The sequence below is a fragment of the Delphinus delphis genome, chromosome 1, assembly GCF_949987515.2.
Source record: "Delphinus delphis chromosome 1, mDelDel1.2, whole genome shotgun sequence".
In the NCBI taxonomy this organism is placed as follows: Eukaryota; Metazoa; Chordata; class Mammalia; order Artiodactyla; family Delphinidae; genus Delphinus; species Delphinus delphis.
Window position 1 is genome coordinate 142,459,238 of NC_082683.1, and position 20,698 is coordinate 142,479,935.

At 40.9% G+C, this 20,698-nt stretch overlaps 1 protein-coding gene across 1 annotated transcript in view; it reads right to left on the reverse strand.

The window, feature by feature from the left end:
* Positions 1-535: 535 nt before the first annotated feature.
* Positions 536-20,698, reverse strand: part of CENPF (centromere protein F) — a 61,281-nt gene continuing 41,118 nt past the window's right edge. Inside the window, exons 13-20 of the mRNA XM_059994829.1 lie at positions 17,014-19,755; positions 15,656-15,808; positions 12,388-12,564; positions 11,881-12,042; positions 9,441-9,603; positions 7,749-8,225; positions 6,126-6,304; positions 536-1,465 (exon numbers count right to left, since the gene is read on the reverse strand). Of these exons, the coding sequence (XP_059850812.1) occupies positions 1,262-1,465; positions 6,126-6,304; positions 7,749-8,225; positions 9,441-9,603; positions 11,881-12,042; positions 12,388-12,564; positions 15,656-15,808; positions 17,014-19,755 (4,257 nt within the window). The 3' untranslated portion in view covers positions 536-1,261. The remainder of the gene's footprint in view (positions 1,466-6,125; positions 6,305-7,748; positions 8,226-9,440; positions 9,604-11,880; positions 12,043-12,387; positions 12,565-15,655; positions 15,809-17,013; positions 19,756-20,698) is intronic.

Here is a 20,698-nt window from a genome sequence, read left to right on the forward strand (position 1 = left end):
GAGGCCATCTAGCAAAGGACAATTTTAAAATATAAATGATAGTATTTGTCAAGGTTTACACATCAATCTGAACTGGAAGTCAAGAGCAAATTATCTTTTACTAGCTCATGTCCTGGAAAACATCTTTACCCCGATTCAAGGACACAAGGACTTGTTCCAAAGTTTTTGGAATTGATATGGCTCATAATGCCTGCATATTTTCAAAACCCTGTCATCCGTAAATGAGCTGGAAAATACCACGTACTTGTATCCTTGCTGATGGGATTTAATGGGTACACACAATGTGCTAAGCGCTGGCTGGACATATTATATGCCTACATAATCTTCATGACCCATATTCCAAATCACGTCTTTTAATATAACTGAATACATTCACTAAATATAGTAATATCGGTTGTTAAAACATTTTTACTATTATAAGAGGCTGGTGAAGTTAGCAAGAAATGGTACCAAAGTTCATAGTATATTTATATTTAGGAATCATTTTTACAGAAAACAAAGGTGAATTTTTTAATAGAAAATATGCCATATTTTAATAGAAGATCACCATTTATCAGAATGCATACCAAAATACTACAACAAATTGGTCTTCAACAGAAACAGCACGATGACAGAAAACTCGATATGCTACACCTCTGAGGAGTCTGCAACCAGGCTAATTGGAAATCAACACACAACTCCCACTACCCCACACACAAATATGTACAGGTTATATAAGCCAAGATTTAGAAAACACATTGGAAGAGGAGGGACACACCCACATATGTATTTGTGCGCATGTTTTCCTTGAACACATATAACATTGTTTTCTTTTGTTTTACTCAACTCAAAGAAATTCTTGATCTAAAATTATTTTATGCTTAACACTATACCAAGGAAATACCATAAGGCAAGTTTACATTTTTCTGGGAGCTGTTTGTTGCAAGTAAAAAATGTTTTGCAATTTTTTAGTGTAAAAATCCGCATAAAAACAGGAGTTGTTATATAGTGCTTGCCATTTGTGTTAACATTACCAAAAAGCTTTATACAGGACTATCATACATTACAGAAGAGGAATATCAATGAAGAGGTAATCAGTGCTTCCGAACTTTTCTAACTGTTATACAGGGGAGATCTAAAGAGTCCAACATATTTAGCTTTATAAGGAATTGTTTTCTTCCCTCTGATAATGTGCTCCCTGAATAAAGAAAAACCCCACAGACACACTGCCTTCTATTCAACTACAGCCACCTTCCAGGGGTGCTGACACACAAGGGCTCTGCTACTGGACCCTACAGTTCTCACTGCCCTTGGACTCGGGGCCAGCTTCTGGGCTGGGAGCCAGCCGGCCTTGCTTGGCCCTCAGGCCCTCCCTGGGGCTGTCAGCCGAACTTCTCTCAGGAAGGTTACTGATGGAGAGAGATCTGGTGGTGGGTTCTCGGAGGGCAGTGCCTGAATCCACTGGGCTCTGTTGAGTAACCTTGACCTGCAACACAAGCGTCGTTGTTAGAGGTTTAAATCACATTCACATTTCTACAACATGAAAAATCAAGCACTTAGATCACCAAATTTGAAGTTAAATTCTTCTTCTAGGAGTTGTACACAGTTTTACTATTTCTTCTTCCCCAAAAACAGGCCCCCATCTAACAGAGAAGCTAGAGAGAAGAGTCGGACACAACCTCTGACCAGCCAGCCGCCTTGCAAGCTTCCCTTGACACCTCTGACGGCCGCAAACTCACTCCCAAGGCCAGTATGACATTCTCAGGTCAGAAGGTACGCTCTTCGAGGGCAAAGACTATGTCCTCTTTACCTTTGCATGCATAGTGTCCAGAATATGCCTACCTGGCAAACATTCAATATTTGCCTAAATAAGAACCCAAAGCAGCTTCCATTTATCTTAACTGAGCCCCTGCTGTCATTCAAATGAACGTATTACAAATGAGTAATACCACCTTCATAGAGTGGAAGCTTTACTTACAACATTTAAAAGACCTAGAACCTCTTCCTCACATACCAGCATTTTAATCATTCCCCTTACATTGTTGTTTTATTCCCATATTTGGTTTATGGCAGAAGGGCAGCTATCTAATAATAAAGTCCAGAAAAAAGTAAATTCCCTTTCTGATGTCCTGCCTTTTAAGAGAAAGAGGGAATCTCACAAATGCGAGACTTTAAGAAGTAGATGAAAGGGCAGGGTAGCTGGTAAAGTCGAGATATTTTTGAGGTTTCCATGGTAGCGAAAAAAGATATGGGGTCGGGAAAGAGAAAGAAGAGCACGACAGACGAAGCACAGAAAAAACGTTACTTAACCAAAGTGAAAGGCAAGAGTAGACAATTCAGGTAGGAAGATTTGTAAAAGAGAAAGAGGAAGGACTCTTAACAAGGGTGCTCAGCACAAACGTGCTCAGGACCAAGCCTGATAAGCGGCTATGGGACACGTCACTCCCTGTGCAACGGACTGCCAGTGACCTCCTTCTGAAGCAGTAAGAAGAAAGAATGGAAATTATTTCCCCGTTTATATTCTTTCCATAGGAAGTACGTGGTCTTAAAAGGCAGCTAAATACTCTTCATTACAGAAAACACAGTAAATCTGGCCGACAGATCAGATCCCTGGAAAGCTTGCCTCTACCTCAGAGGATGTGCAGGACATTTAAAAGGAGCAGTCTTGAAGGATTAGGACTTAATGGAAAATTACTGTCCATGGAAAGTTGAAGGAAAAAAAACCAGAGTTTTACTGGCACTCCTTTTTCTTTTCCTCTTTTTTTTTTTAAAGTAGAAAGTGATACAAAAACACACTTCCCTTGAACCCAACAGCTGCAGGAGAATCAAACCTTTAGATTCACCATTAAAGCAGGGGGATGGAGAGATCAAGCTGGGGAAAGAGAATTTAAGCTACTCAATTCCTGAAACCCAATTAAATAGCCAAAGCCCACCCTTTGGCCTCCCCCTCTAGACTCAATTTCTTTGATTCTGAATTGATGAAACTGTAGCCGGTGATCAGAGTTTACACTATGGATTTGATCCTCATGTTGGTTAGTTAGCCTCAGACTCACCCATAACTAGGTGAGGTCGGACTTACCAGGTACTTAAGCTATTAAGTGCACCCATACCCTGACTGTCTTACAAACTGTCTGCAGCCACAGTGGGGAGAGGGCAGGTATGCAAATGGCTCATTGGAAATGAATCTCATTAGTAGGAAAAATAGCTAAGACCCCACGAAACTGATGACCGACTCTGTGGTGACGGCCTCACCATCATCTTCTACAATTAGTGGACGGTCCTCTGGAGCTGACTATCAACCCTAGATTCAGATCAAGTTTACACACAATCACAACTCCCTTGTTCCCAGCAAACTGGGAGCTCTGGGCTTATTCATCCCAGAGACATAACAGAGAGTGATCCTCACCTAATCCGCATTTTACCCATGTTCCCCTTTGAACTTGTCAGATGTCACTAAAGCTTCCGTTAAACGATCTAGGAAATCTCTCAACACTCAGCCAATGACTTCAGGCAAAGGCTCATAATCCCAAGTTTCTAAGCAACTCTCTTTTTTCAAACTGAATGATGAAATATGCTCAACAGATGAGGCAAGCATTTTATAAGGTGATTCAGAAAATGCTGAATTAAATTAAAAATCAATAGGCTGGGGCTTCTCTGGTGGCGCAGTGGTTGAGAATCCGCCTGCCAACGCAGGGGGCACGGGTTCGATCCCTGGTCCAGGAAGATCCCACACGCCGCGGAGCAACGAAGCCTATACACCACAACTACTGAGCCTGTGCTCTAGAGCCCGTGAGCCACAACTACTGAGCCCGCGTGCCGCAACTACTGAAGCCCATGCGCCTAGAGCCCGTGCTTCGCAGCAAGAGAAGCCACCGCAATGAGAAGCCTGTGCACCGCAACGAAGAGTAGCCCCCGCTCGCCGCAACTAGAGAAAGCCCACATGCAGCAACGAAGACCCAACACAGCCAAAAATAAATAAAATAATTAAATTTATATATATTTAAAAAAATCAATAGGCCGGGTTTCAAAGGCTTACATCTAATCATGAAGTCCCCTATAACCTTCTTTCAAGAGGCACCACCCTCCATTCAAGTGCACAAGTGCACAAAATTGCTTAGCAATGCATAACCACTGGTGCCTACTGCAGCCTGTAGCTAAAGCAAGCACACAAGTCTGCAGGCAACCATGGTTATTGCTCTGTCCTCAGCAGATGCGACAGCAGCGTGGAGAGCAGGCCCCCTAGCGTGCAAAGCTCTCTTTCTTAGATAGTAAGTCTAAACTCCACATGGAAACTGCTTTAAATAACATCAATTCCTCATAAAAGAAGGGAAAAATGACCCATATGATGATTTCATGAGGTGATTTCCTAACACACCTTTAAACATCTATTATTGCAATCACTTCAGAACATTCACAGCTCCATTCATTCAACAAATATCTCTACTAGACATGAGGACACAGGTAAACTGTAAACATAACCAGGAACATCGCAGAAGTCATACTGGAACTCAGAAGGCAGATATTTAGGCGAGTAGTTACAGTAAAGTGAGCTGCCGTGAAATAGCAGGACGTACAGGGTACTACCCATGTATCATGATTTCCTGTTTTAAAAGAGCCAAATACTTCATTTCAGGAATTAGCTTGTGGTTAATAGCTTTAGTCAAACCTGGAAGCTTCACTCTTTAAAGGTGCTAGTTACTTTATGGAAAAGAAGCTGTTCTTATTGTCCCTTGGAAAGTCAGGACCTACTCCAGTGCACTCTTCAGTGTTCTATTGCTACCAGCATCCAAGAGTTAAATCCAAATGTGAGTGAGTGAGTGAGTGAGGGAAAAAAAAAAAAGATAAAAGGTGGGTGGAGGGGTGGGGATGGGGAAGAAATTTGCACAAAACAGTAGAATATTTCTAATACAAGTCATGAATGGGCCCATTTTAATAAGTGAAAGAAAACCTCAGACCCTTCTTCCTCACTCCTGAGTTAATCAAATTTTTATTATAATGTAAGTTATGAACAAACTTAACAGTAGGCATAAATTCCTTAATCCTTAAAGCCCTTATACATCAACATAGCAAACATGTGCATATATGTTCTTGCTTTGATGCAACTAATCACCAGTGTCTTTGTATTCGGTGTCTAAAATCCTACTGAGGAGCATGCCTGCCCACTTAAGAATTACTACATTACACAAATAGGGTTACTACACTTTCAAAGCTTTGTTGGCTGGTTCAAGGTAATCACTGAATACTTAAACTCTGACAAGTAAGCAATCAAAGTAAAATCACGACATTGAAAAAAAAAAAAATCTGTGAGCCATTCTAGAAACTTCCAACAAGATTCCTGCAATCCCTAGTTTGAGAAACAATGGGAAAAGATCAAGACTGGAGCTGAGAGAGAGAGTAGGTGTTACTGGGCAGGTTCAATCTTCGTAAGTCTTACTTTCTTCCTCCTTTTATAATACTACTTATTAGGAGAGTACAATAAAATAAGAAAATAAAACTTGAGTTCCATAAAATACATATACTTTGCATACATAAGTGGTAGATGCTGGTATGGATTATTGTAATGGGACAAAGATCTGTGAAGCAAATATCCTCTGTGCTTTAAATAATGTGACTGGGCTGTTTGCAAGGTGCAGAGAGGTCCCTAAGATCCCAGCCCTCCCTACCCTCAACAATCAAACTAGAGACATCCATAAACAGAGCTACTTTCTCCAGATATCTACTGAAATATGTGCTTTCTGTAGAAAGTAAAGGAATAATGAAACACAAAGAGTCAGCAGCTGGGGGGCAGATGGGTGAGAGGGAAAACTGTGAAGCAAGCAATGACCAGTACCCATGCCAAATCCTTCAGTGATACTGCCCGAAACTTTCTTACAGACCCTCTGAGCTCTGATCTAACAACGCCAATTCCCGCCAAACAATTTATAAGTGGCCCGCTGGGTCAAGGACAAGATTGTGCGGCAGGGTAATGTGATGTTTATCCTCGCATCTGCTCGCTACTTTCCTCACTACTGACTTCTTTATACCCCAGGGGGAAGGTCAGACTTTGAAGAGCTCCTGAGTCAGAGGGCGCAGTGCCAAACCCTTGCCCAGATAACGCTGTCATTTCCTGGATTTCAAACAGCAGATACATGTTCACAGTAGTTTACCTTTTGTGATCTGCTGCCACCAGCTGTTGGTTTGGAGGTCTCAGCGAGATTTTCTTTGTCGAGACTTAGTGGGGATGGTGCTAACTTCTGTGCAGCAAGGCGGGGGCTGGTCCTTGTCACCATGGTTGTTCTCCGCAGGATGTATGGGCTAGTCTTTCCTGTTGGGATGTCGGCAAACCCTAAAGGCAAAAAGCTGCCTGTCAACACTGCTGGCTCCAATTCTATCTACGGTGGGAGTACTACTCACTAGGTAAAGTTTGAACAAGGATAAGGGTGCCTCCGAAAACACTTTCTCCTAGCCACAGTGGACAATGGACACACTTTATTCATAGTTACCCTGGAGTCATCAAATTGAATAAATCACTAACAGGTTTTTTTCTTATTAGAAACGTAAGAAACCACATGGGGAAAATAACATTAAACAGAAAAAATTTTTCCTGCTTCTTTTATGTGGATGTCTTAACTCGCACTTTTCTAAGAAGAACACACCAGCAGGCCTTCCTGTAAGATTTGGATTAGAGGAGGAAACAATGGGTGAAATGGAAAGGAAAGAGATAAAAGAAAAGGTCTGCTCTTGTTGAAAGGAGGAAAATGTGAAATGGTAGCAGCTACTTGAGGTAATTACTCTCAGGCAGAAAAACTATGTGGGAGGAGAGATTTGACCTTGCTCTGCACTCATCATTTCCTTCCACAGAGGGAACGGACAGGACCTGTGATGACTGAGAGGTGAAGGGCAATGCCAAGGATACTTAAAGAAAGCATGTCACACACAGCATTAAAGTAACTACAGTAACTACAGCAGCATGTGGTTTTGCTTTGTTTTTAACCCTTTAACTACAAATAAAAAACAGAAACGAGAAAGAGATAGCTAACTATTTAGGGGTTAGATTTCCTAAAGCCTAGAGTTACTCAGAGCAGTGCTTCTCAAACTATCTATGGCAAAAAATTGGTTTTGATATTTTGCGGGGGAGGGGTGGGAAGTAATTTCCCATCTGCTGTGGAATGATACTTTTGTATAGTACAATAAGAATGAATCTAATAGAGAACTGATTATGTGCTTGAATGTTGCAACAATAGCAAAGGGCTATGAAAATTTCAAACTCTTACTCTTGATTTCTATACATTGTTTTGATCATGGAGCAGTAACAAAAGTTCCTAGACTGGCCCCAATCTCTGGGCCGCACTTGGAGCACCAGTGGGTTTTAAAAAAAAAAAGTGGTAAGTGGCTTCACTTCAGCCAGGGGTCCAGCATCATCAGGTCCATCCTCTAGCTCACCCACTACCTGGGGGTCACACAGGACTGAAGGTGGGAAAGCTCGAAGGGTGTCTTTGACTTGGGGATTTTTCAACACAGAAATGCCTCTTTCTAAACAGGTTTTTGACAGCCATTTTTCAAATCTCCTAGTACTTTTGATACTGTGACATGAGTAATTAGATCTTAGCCATTCTCTCATGACAGAAAAGAAAGTATATGCCTTACCAATTTAACAGTGGACTATTGCTTCTGAAGGTCAATGAGTACTGTTACGCAATAACCTAAAAAATAAATGCTTCTGTCTTTTTGTATGTGAATTTTTATGAGCACTTTCAAAAGAACACAAATCCTTTTTGAATTATGAGTACCTTTCTTTACAACTTCTGGAAGTCCCTCTGGCTCAGGCTCAGCGTCTTCTGCATCCTCTGCAGGGTGAATACCACTTTTGACTGCTTTCCTGCTTTTTTTAGAAAATTTCTCTGGTGTAGAAGGTGTGGTTTCTCCCCCATCCTCCCGAATCCCACCGGACCTTTGCCTCTTGCCTGAAGCTTTATTTTGGCCAGATGATAACTTCTTTTCAGTAGCAGAAGGGACTGGGGATGGTCCTGGAACAACTGAATTCAGCGAAGGAGAACTTCGAAGATTAAGTTTAGATTGTTGTGAACTCAGACGGGCAACCTGTGTTTCTAACATCTCTTTGGCTTTCTCTAATTTCTCATGGCTTATAAGCAGGGAACAGTATTTATCCAGGTATTCGTCTGCCTCCTTGGTTTTTTCTTCAAGGGTTTCTTTCAGTTCTTTCATCTCGGTCATTAATTCATCAACATTAGCATCCACAACAGTACCTGTCAAAAATAAAGCGACACATCATTTGTAACTTGACGCTTCTCTGATTAACACTGGGCATCAGCAAGCAGATAACCTTAGACTTGCTTCTTGATTTTTATTTTTGGGAAGAGTGGCAGAAGGTCTATCTGTATATGTTCTTATAGTTCTTGTTTGGGATCATATCAACATACATACTCTAGTGAGTTACATACTTATTGGGATAGCTTAAACATAACCCACCAAAATCTCAAACTCATATTTCAGCCAATCCATCAAACCTTCTTGTAGTTATCATATGACATCAAATGAATTAATTTATTACATCCCCGATTTTCCCGTCCGTCCTTTCTATTGTAAGGGAATGAACAGTAAAAGTTGAAAGAGAATATAAAGTCACTGCTGTAATGGCTTTGGGAGATAGGAAATGGCCAGTGACGAGACAAGGCCAAAGAAGTTCTGAAAACCATTTGGAGGCAATGGAGGATCTGATGGACAAGGGCTTGAGGGATACTATAAGGGAAGAGGTCTCAGTAACTTATTGCTGCCTGGTTGGCACTGATTCCATTAGAGACACTCCCTGGAGCCCCAATCCATTCTGAGTACTCTTCTCAGGAGGCAAGACTGTTGACCTCCCACCCGTGCCAATTTATGTATGGTCCAAAAGAGGCACTTCTACTATGCTTGCCATCATCTATCCACACAGAAAAAGCATTCCATTCTGGGGGCATACGTGGAGAAAAGTGGCAGGAAGAGTTGTCATTTCTTTTTTATTTCACCTCCATACCCAAAAATATAGCCCCCAACCCTTGCATTTAGTTGACCCACCAGGATGGGCCAAGGACAACCAGAATCAGCTGTTTATAAATTACCAATGCCAGCTCACATGCCAGTCTTCCTTTACATTAGAACTGCATCATGGACATCACATGAAAAACTCTTCTTGGAAAGGCTCATTAGCAGAAAGGGCTACCAGTTTTTTGTATGTTTTATAGAACAGAAGATGCAATAATTCTGTTTTGAAAATGCAGGCTTCATTCTGAATCCTATTAATGACTCCAAGCTAAGCACAAAATTCTGAAATTGGAAAATGCTGAAAACGGCTAACTGCTGAAAATCAGCATGCAGTCATAGAACAGAGCACTAACGACACTTCCCATGCAGACACACCGTAAGTGTATGATTCACTAGTGGAAAACAGTCTGGGTTCACTGATGTACCCAGTTAACACCGACCTGCTTTCTGTTTCTCTTGCGCAGCTTCAAGACGAGATACCTCTTTCTGCAACGTCTCCTTTTCTTCTTCCAGCTGTTTACAGGATTTGATCAACAACTTTATTTTCCCCTGGGCACGATCGTTTTCCTTCTTCAACTTATCTGCATATTTTAGATTTTCCATCTACAAAACAGAAGTAATTCCACTTAAAACCTTGAATTGCTTTTCATAAGCATATGGAAAAATAATAAGATATAATTAAGAATCATATGCTGTAAATTTAAGAACTATTATTTTCAAAACAATTCATCTTCTCTGCTCAGTGTCCTAAGTCCCCCCAGTAGACACTGTGGTTTTGTCACTCCCTTTCTTAGTATCAGCAAGCATCAGTCACAGTTCTTAATATAATGTCCTATTAAGTAGCCCACTATGTCTGTGTTTATCCAATAGGAATCACACCGGGAGGTAGGGGCCAAGGGTCCGTGCACATATTCTTGGTAGGCCAAACACTCTAGATGACAGAATTGTTCCCTTTTGTGATCTGTTCTGTTGCACAATTTCAATACCTAAGATGGCATTTGTTTCGTCACACCAAGTGATACTACGGCTCACAACACAAATTTAAGGCCAAATGATATTATGGTTTACAATACAAATTTAAATTTTATAGCAGCTCAAACAAAAAGTGAATAGAATGGTGGCAGAATTATGTCATCAAGCACTTCTCAGTAGAACATGTTCACAGTTCCTTAAGCACAATTGCAAAATCAAAAAAAAAAGCTCTGAAAATGATTTCTAGGCAAAACTTGACTTGAACAGATATGAAGGAATTTATTCCTTTATTTATCCCACCTTGTAAAAATATTCATACATTTTGCTGTAGAAATATGAATTTGATTATGAAGTATTACCCCAAGATTCTGATGGGACATTATGTAATATGTGGCATATGCATTGTATTACGCAATATCTAAGAAATGCAGAATTGTAAAACAATCTAGCTCTAAGAGTTTCTGATAAGAGATCATGAACATATAAAGGCAGACCAAACTATTAAAAAAAAAAAAAAAAGAACCTGAGCATCGCATTCATGTTACAAGTAGATTTCATTCTTCGCACATTTCACCTTGAAATAATTTATTAGCAATGTTGCAGTAAATCTGCACTTTCAGAACTTTCTATTTCTGATTCCAACAGTAATTGGATTAGAGATAGATTTAATTCCGTTTCAACAATGCTGGGACTTCCCTGGTGGTCCAGTGGGTAGCCCTCCACGCTCCCAATGCAGGGGGCCTGGGTTCGATCCCTGGTCAGGGAACTAGATTCCACATGCATGCCACAACTAAGAAGTCCGCATGCCGCAACTAAGAAGTCCACATGCCACACCTAAAGATCTTGCATGTTGCCACGAAGATCCCACATGCCATAACTAAGACCCAGCGCAGCCAAAATAAATAAATAAATAAATAAAGCAATGCTTATCAACTTCTACTTCATTAAAATTATATAAGATTTGTATAGACTCAACTAACATGTACCATTTTGTGCACGGCATATATATAAATAGACATTCCCCACAGTACAACTGTCGAAGATTAAAAAAAGGAGAAAGTGAGTAAATTAAAACTTAGACCTGAAGCTACTTCTGTCTTGTTATTAAACCTAACATCTCTCATTTTGTAGCACCAGGACATTATTGATCATTAATGTTATTTTGCACGTAGTTTGTATTTTACTGGTATATTTCCTTCACCTTGATCATTGTATAAGAGCTGTAAACATAAGAAATCTATACCTAGTTTTCTGACCTTTACTGAAAAATATTTATTTTCCAGGTTCATATTGTACATTCTGGATGGTATTCGTTTTATGAAGAGAATTTTGTGGGTATCAAAACAGCCTCCCTCTCCAGGTAGAATTGCTGTAGCACCTTCTACAGTCTCACAATACTGAGATGAGGGCTCACCTCCTTTTTTTTATAAAGAAAAAAGTTTTACGGTCCTTGCATGGAAAAGAAAAGGAGAACATAGACATACGTGTACCTGACCAAGTGCTTGATCTCCCCATAAGCCATGGTAAAGTGGGTTTGGTGACAGCAGTGAACCTGAAGACCAGTCATGCAAGACTTTCACCACCAAATTATTATTATCCACACCTGGAGGGGCCTGCCCTGATCTGTTATTGGCTTGCTCTTCATATCCATCTCAAGAAGTCTCTGACATCCTCTACTCTGAAAGGATTCACTGAGCAATGAATGAAGTTTATTCAAGCTATGGAACTGCAGGCTATCCTCTAATTTTTAAAAACAACTCAGCAGACAAGTGATGAATGGTATTATTTATGATTACAAAAAACTTTTTTCATGAAAATTAAAATGAAAGCACTTAATTTCATACTGTTAAAACCACTGTTAGACGTATGAACCATTCTAAGTCATGAAGTAATGATAAGTGAACATACCTTGGTTTTCTTCAATTCTTCTAAAATCTCAGTGGTCACTTTCAGAGAATTATTGAGTTCTTCTTTACTGGACTTTAAGAGGTCTATCTCCACCTTCTGGGAGCTGAGACATTCTTCCTTAGAAGTTAATTTCTCTCGATATGTCTGGATTTCCATTTCATACTAGGGCAGAAAAAATGTTACTTTAGCCAGGAGGCTCAGGTGAAAATATTGTAAAGAAAACAAACAAAAAAGAAAACTGCTGATCCGGGGACCATTTCAAATGGTCTTTGCAACTCCCTTACTATTCTACTCCAAGACGGAAATGTATTTTTAAAAAAATCAAGTCATAAAATAAGACATGTGCAAGTAACTGGTGGAAAGATAGGGAACTTAATAGGATGGGATGTTCACAGGATTATACATCATAATAATAATGCAGAACACTGACCTTCTTGGAAAAAATGCCTCATCACCATGGTCAACACACTCTCCAGTTCCCCCAGTCACCAGACCACACATTTTTACCTGTTTGTTTATATCCAGAAGCAAAGCCTGGTGTTTCTTTTCAGCTTCCTGAAGCCGTAGCTGATATTCAGCTATTTCTTCTCTCATCTTCCCTTGCTTTTCCATCTGGTCTTTGTGTACACAATCCAAACGCTTCTTCAGTTCACTGTTTTCCAGAATGAGCTCCTCCAGTTGACTCTAATGAGAAAAATAATAAAATCATGGGAAGATAATTAAGAGCCTGGATATATATATCAACATCTAGAAAATACTGAGTACTGTCTTGCCTGTAATAGTTTACAGGCAAGACAATCTATAGAGAATTAGTGCTATAAATCCCTAGCAATGTACAGTCAACACTCTGTTTCCCCAGATTTCACATTCACTGATTCAACCAACTACAGAACAAAAATATTCCAAAACACAAATTCCAGAAATTTCCAAAAAGCCAAACTTGAATTTGCTGTGTACCAGCAACTTTTTACACAGCATTAACATTGTATTTACAACTATTTAGGTAGTATTAGGTATTTTAAGTAACGTAGAGATGACTTAAAGTATACAGGAGGATGTGTGCAGGTGATATGCAAACACTATGCCATTTTATATAAGGGACTTGAGCATCTGCGGATTTTGGAATCTGGGGAGGGCCTGGAACCAATGCCCCGTGGATACCAAGGGATGACTGTATTCACTTTAAATGGCGATTTCACCTCCAGTGGCAATTTCCTTTGCTCCAGCCCAAGGTTACATCCACGGGGAACACAGAGTCTCTGAAACCTGGACTTCGCTACTAAAACACTCTGGACCAGACCCTCCTAGGCTCCCAGGCTCACTTATTTAAGTACTTCTAGTGCAGTAATTTCTTGACCTCATTAGCAGCATCACCACCACCTTCACACTCAAGCCCCTCCAGACTTACGTTTTCTTCCTTGGCCAGCTTAGATTCCATCTTCTATCAGTTTAAGAATTTCCTTCCAAAGGCCCCCCACTCTTCTGCCCTTCTCTCCCTTCACTGTGCAGGACTATCAAAACTGCAGCCCTAGGGCTTCCCTGGTGGCGCAGCGGTTGAGAGTCCGCCTGCCGATGCAGGGGGCGCGGGTTCGTGCCCCAGTCCAGGAGGATCCCACATGCCGCGGAGCGGCTGCGCCCGTGAGCCATGGCCGCTGAGCTTGCATGTCCGGAGCCTGTGCTCCGCAACGGGAGAAGCCACAACAGTGAGAGGCCCATGTACCGCAAAAAAACAAACAAACAAACAAACAAAACGGCAGCCCTAGAGGTATCTGGCTTCTCCGTGCCTGACCCCAAATAGCTGTTTCTATACGTGTTTATGTACATGCTATGTCCACTTCCTCAGCAGCCGTTCACCCTCAACCCACTCCAACCTGCTTTCATCCCAGCTCCTCCTAAAATGGCTTTTCACGGCATCGTTAAGCTCCATGTTGCAAATCCCAGGAGGACTCCTCAGCCCTCATCTCATTCGACCTCCAGGAAGTATGTGCTGCCGCTGACCACTCCTTCGGTCTTGAGACAGCCTCCATGCGAGGCTTCTAGAACATGACACTCTCCTGGTTTGCCTCATCTTGTCTTCTCAGTTTCTTTGCTGGTTCTTCCTCAGCTTACATGCTGGAGGGCATCTGGGCTAGGCCCTGAGCCGTCTTCTCTTCTCCATCTATGTTTTCTACCATTCCCATAATTTTTTAAACACTACCTATATTCTGAACTAGCCCAATTCATGTATCCACCCTAAACGTTTCCTTCAATCTCCAAGCTCATGTATTTGGTGTCACTTTAGATTCTACTCTAGTTCTTTACCATGCCTTCCTACTGCTCCAACCTTCTTTCCTATTATTTTCCATCTGACTCCAGACACAATGGCTTCCTTTCCATTTCTAAAATGTACAAAGATTTTTCTAATTTCAGAGATTCTACCACTCTGCTCTCTAGACCTAGAAGGCTCCTTCGTCTGCCCTGTTCTCCACGTGGCTGACTCCTTGCCTTGCACGTGACATTCTCTGGCCACGCCATCTAAATTAGGTTCTTCCTTACCCCACACTCCACTTCCCAAATATTCTGCAGTGAAGAATCTTGTTTCCTTTATAGCACTTAACAGTTTATGATTATTCGTTATATTTCCTATTTAATGATTTATTGTATGTCAAGATGGTAAGTTCTATGGGTGCAGGAAGAACCACAGGACAGCTATCGTCCTCCATTCTATCCTCTGACCTTAGCCGTGTTTATAGAATGAATAAAGCCATTGCAGACTAACAAACTCATATGTATGGCCTTGAGGCTGAACACCTAGCTTTCCTTTTTAGTAGAGCCTATAAATGAAAGACAAATAACAATATACTTGGGATACTCCCAAGCTGCTCAGTACCAAAGGAGATTTTAGCAGATGCGGGACTCAAATATCATCCATAGGAACTCCTTCCACACAGCATTGCCAGAAAATTCCATGAGCCAATTGCTGAGATTAAATGCCAAAGCTTTTCAGTGTTCATTAGATTAAATACCACATTTAAAGAAAAGCACTAACTTCCCCAACTCCTTATACAGGCCATTACAAATATCGTTTCAACTTTTTGTGATTACTCTGGGTCATAATCACAATTATATTTTGCTGTCCTTTTCTGAGAATTACTTAGGGATGAAGTTGCACAAGGACTACATGAATATAGGAGTGTTTACCATTTGCATGCATGGTAGCTGCTACCTAAGACTTGGTGTTACAGAGATTCAGCAGGAAGCGCATGAATCAGCAATGTCTATTAGGGGACCAGCAGTGGGAGTGGCAGCCCAAACGCTATAGTTCTGCCACAACCTGCCCTAAAATAGCACCCCAAGACTGCTCCAGCTTTACATCTTACTATGACTTTCTTTCTGTTACTTTGTTAGTTCTTTGCAAGATCAGTGCATTTGTCTCTAGCAAGTTCTGGCTTGTAATCTGTGGCAGGCTAGGACAACAGCCTACTGAAAGCAGCATGAAATCCATTTCTGGTATGCATTAATGTAGTTACAAGGGTCATCTTCTATGAAAAAAATATTTGGGCTCCATGACAGGTATTTTCATGTGTTCAGGGGCCTCGCCTGACTCCTTCCGGGCTCATGACAGTGCTGGATGGCGAAAATTACTGCAGGTCTGATCGTGACATGAGCTTGGGTTACTCTTTTCAAAAGCTAAAAAAAAAGTTTAGTACATTACAGAAGGTCTTAACAAAAACAAACAAGGAGAGAGTGCACAAGAATGATCAGAGTGTAATGAATCTGTCACAGAGAAACTTACTTTTCTGCTCTTCATTTCTTCCGACACTAATTTTAAATCTTCAGTTAGCCTGTTTTTCTCCCTACTAAATTCTTCTTTCAGCTCCGTCGTTTTCTGTACCGTTGCAAGCATTTCCTTCTGCAGCTCAGTTTCCTTCACAGTCATTGTGTTTACCTGAAATTTCCTCTTCGTTAGGATCTGCTTATGGTTGTCTGTTTGATCAAATTAATCGCTCTTATATGGCATATTCACGACATTCGCCTTAGCCTCCAATAATAAAATAAAACCCAGCTAATTCTCCCTTTACTAATCCACTCAACTAATATTCTCAAAACCTACTGGTAAGCTTACCTTTTCTTCTCTGCAAGATTTAATAAAAGACAACAATAAGGAAAGGAATGACAAAGAAAGATAATATTACCAAGTCTTAAAATCCTTCATAGAAGTAAAGATTTGAATTAAACTTAAATATCAGAGATTGTATGAGGCAGTGACAATCTATCAGCTCTTGGATTTCTTACTAATTCTCCAAATGCCATGCTAAAATGCAAGAAACATGACTATGATTCATTAAAACCAGTGAAAGCAGTATTGTTTACATTCGTCCCTATATCAGATTGAAACAGCCTGGTATAGTTTGTCTGTCTCCACCCATAACTGCCATACAAAAACTTGAAATTCTTGGAAAATACAGAGGTATGATTGATTGTATTTTCTGGACAGTCCCTTAATATTTGTCCAGTAAAAACTTAATTTGAAGGAATCACTTTCCTAGGTCAGTAAGTATAGGGCAAAAACTTAATTTTTCTTTAATAATTGAGCTTCCAGATGGCAGATTTTCCCCTTTAAACATCAGCTAACAGAACAGGAGACTGCCCGAGGAGAAGGTACAAAAGAGGGGCTGAAAGCACAAAATCCCCAGGACATGCCCCGGGAGCCACGAGGGTTCTATCAGTTACAATTGTATCAGTATCTTTAATAGTTCTTTCTCCTAAAGGCAAAAAAAAGGCAGGGCAGCAGCAAAGGGGATCCCTACTGATTCTAACTGATATCTGTTATACTCTCTACAGCAGTGGTTCTCAACTGGGTATGGGTATGGGGGCTACTATTCTGATGTACTGTGAGAAAGGAACCATGCACAACCCAAAAGCTTCTGCCCTGTCCAGGTGCCACAGTGAAAATCATGCCAATCCACACAAGTGCCCCATGGAAGTGTGTGCCAAAGCCAAGGGCCACCACTGCTGGAGCCAACTCAATGTCCCCACAGTTCAAGACCCCAAAAGCCTTTACAAAGTTTGGTCCAATACTGCAAAAGCTGTCCAGAAGGAAAGAGAATTCACACAGTGGCTGACCAAATGTACAGAGATAAAGCCACTTACTTTTTCAACAAAGGACAGTTTTTCCATTTTTGTCAATTGAAGCTCTTTCTCCAGATCCTTGGAAGAATTCTGCAGAGCTTCTAAGGTGTCCTGCAAAGTGTCATTTTTGGATTGCAGCACCTGGGTCTTCTGCTCCAATTCCACCATCAGATTTTCCAGTTTTGTTCTTTGCTCCTCCCAAAGTTGCTGTTCTCCTTCCATCTGGGACAGTTTAGAGACCAGCTGCTCTTGGTCTTGAATATGATTTTTTAGTATCCTGGTTTCTTCATCCTTTTTCTCTAGTTTCTGTTTGCCATCTTCTACTTCTTGAATGAGGCCATTCACAGAAGACTGCAAAAGCATGTAATTACTTTTGGCCTCGTCAAGGCCCTGTAGCAGTTGAGCCTTCTCACGTTCAAGGGAATCTACTTGACTACTCAGGCTCTGTTCTTCTGCCTTCCAGGTCTCCTGGTCATCACACAAGGCTGCTACTTCCTCACTTAGCTCTTTCAATTGTGTCTGCAGTATCTCCACCACAGCTTTAGATTCTTCTTTCATCTGTTCTTTTTCTTGCTCTTTTTCTTGCAATAGATTTTCAAATGAAGAGTTTAATGTTTCTAATTCAGACACTCGACCTTGCTCTTTTTGTAATTCTTTTGTCAGATCTTCTTTTTCTGACCTTGTATTGACAAGATCTAACTCCAAAGCTCTCAGATTTGGGGCCATCTCCTCTATTTTTGCTTTCAGGGTCTCTACCTCTGCTTTGGACTTCTCAGCCTCAAGAATCACATGCTCTTGGTTTTTTCCTGATACCTCTAGTTCTCTTTCAAGGTTCTCAACTGTATCCTTCAGCAAAGCTGCCTGATGCTCACTTTCCTTCAGTTTTTCTAAGATATGGAGCCGCTTCCTTTCATTAGTATCTAGGTGGACTTTCAGCTTTCCAATGTTATTTCTCAGCTGATGTACTTCCTGCACTGGGGAGTCCAGACTCTGTTCTTCCGCCTTCCAGGTCTCCTGGTCATCACACAAGGCTGCTACTTCCTCACTTAGCTCTTTCAATTGTGTTTGCAGTATCTCCACCACAGCTTTAGATTCTTCTTTCATCTGTATTTTCTCTCGCTCCTTTTCTTCTAATACATTTTTCAATGAAGAGAGTAACGTGTGTAATTCAGACACCTGACCTTGTTTTTCCTGTAGTTGTTTCACCAGATTTTCTTTTTCGGACCGTATGGTGACAAGGTCTAAATCTAAAGCTTTCAGGCTTTCAGTCATCAATTCCATTTGTGTTCTTAGGGTCTCCACCTCTGCTTTGGAATTCTCAGCATCAAGAATCACCAGCTCTTGGTTTTCTTCTGCCATATGCAATTCCCTTTCAAGGGTCTCAACTTTATCCTGAAGCGAGTCGTTCCTACGCTCGCTTTCTTTCAGTTTCTCTGAGATGTGGAGCTGCTTCTTTTCATCGGCCTCAATGCGGACCCTAAGTTTCTCAATGCCTTTTCTCAGCTGGTGCACTTCCTCCTGCGTTGAGCTCAGCCTCACCGCGACCTCGCCTTTCTCCATCAGTGCAGCCTCCAAGGCCTTGGTGACGGTCTGCTTTTCATGCTCCAATTCACTCAGTTTGGTCTGCAGGCTCTCGGATTCCCTTACGAGTGATTTCGTCTCTTTATTCAGTTGTCTGATTTGGTTTTCCAGCTCACTTCTTACCAGAGACAGTGCCTGAGAGTCCTTTTCCAAACTCTGCAGCTGCTCTTGGAGATGTAGATACTCATCTTGATGAGATTCGAGCTCTTGTATTTTCTCCTTCATCTTTTCAGACATCTGATCCAGCTCTTGATTTTCTTTTGACAAAGTATCTAATTCTCCACGAAGCTGGTCTCTCTCACTTGTGACCACCAAGAGTTCTTCCTCAAGACAGTTTATAACTTTCTGCTTATTTTCATTGTCTTTTTCTAAAAACAGCTTCTCTGTTTGAACTACCTCCAAGTTGGCTTCCACAGAGAGGGCGTGATGCTCTGTGCTACCTCTCTCAGCTTTCATCCTCTGCAGCTCATTTTCCACACTGAGACATCTCTCTCTCCAGTTGTCGGTCACCTTGGCTACCTCATCTTCAATACCTTCATGTGACAATTTATCTGTGCCCATTTCTAAGTTAGAAGTGAGGCCTCTCGAACTTTCTACTCTCTGGTTATCACGAGAAAAGGATTCCAATTTTTCACTGAAATCTGACTTTTCTTTCTTAAGTTCCTCAACTATTTTTTCCAATTCTATACATGCTTCAATCTTGGTAGTTAGTTGTACTTCCTGTAAATTGAGTTTTGAGTCTAACTCTTTGATTTTATTTAGCAAGCTTTCAACTTTTTGGTCACGTTCCTTTATGCCATGAAGTAATCTCAAATTCTCATTTGATGTCTCTTTTACCTGCAGTTGGAGATTCTGAATGGCTACCTGATTCTCCAGAAAATCCATAGGTACCGAAGCGTCAGGACCAGAAAGTGACAATTGGGAAATGCATTCTGAACAGCCCTGGGTTGTGTCTTCCACTGGGGTCCCGTGACTGGTTTCTGGGGACTGCTCCCCGGACCACTCTCCTATAAGTTTGATTGCACTCGTCTTAGTTATTTTCTCCATCTCTAGACTGAGGTCCTGCTGAACATCTTTTTCACAAATCTGATGAATCTCATGCTCTGGTGTCCTCTCTTTAGTTTCTGAAGTATAGTCTTCCGGTTCTCTTATGTCACAGCTATCGTTTCCACCCCGAATAGCCTGTAGTTGTAAGATATAATGAGAAGGCACTTTATTTTTCAAGAAGAATCAAAATAGAATAAATAGGCTGAATTATAGTATTATTTTTGAGAAACTGGCTACTTGCTTCTGCTAAACACATCTCCTCAAAGGGCATTCTTCCCACCAAATTCACCTCTCTCCATCCAAATATTCAACACAATTAAACAAACATTCAGTAAGTGTTCTCTGTGGGCAAGGTACTGGGTATTTATCATGAACACAAACCCTTCAGGGTCAGTTACGTGATCATCTAAATTGTGATGTAGTTACATTTCAAAATTTGTTTCTTGCTAGCAATATTGTAGGTAACCTAAATATGAAATTTTCTTTGGGATTATCAAATAAAAGGCTATCAAATTCCACATAAAATGGTAGGCTTGCATCTTCAGCATTTATGATATTCTTCGATAAGAGAAGGCAGTAGGGTTTCATGACCAGATTCCCAGCCCAAGGACTTAATCACAGATCCAGCACTTACTATATTCTTGGATAAATCACATGTTTGAACCTCACTTTCTCTTCTCTGTAAAATAGGGATCTGCTACTTTGACTACAACTGCTGTCACCTCTCACCTGCCCTCCCTACCTTACAGAGGTAGAGGGAGGGAATTAAGTGAGTCTCATTGTCTGTACGCCATTACTAGTTTAGCTGGTAGACTAGAAAAGAGAAAGGTGTAAGTAACCGAACAATTTCATATTCTGTAAAGAAAGAAATGTCTCTTTGAATGACTGATATCAAATCAGAGATTTGATATCCAAATTTGTACCAAGCAAACTGTCAGAAAAGTATTCAGAAATACATAATAAACTCCAATATTTAGGTTCATGACTATAACTCTAACATTAAAAACAGTCTGAAAGGGTTTCCCTGGTGGCGCAGTGCTTGGGAGTCCGCCAGCTGATGCAGGGGACACGGGTTCGT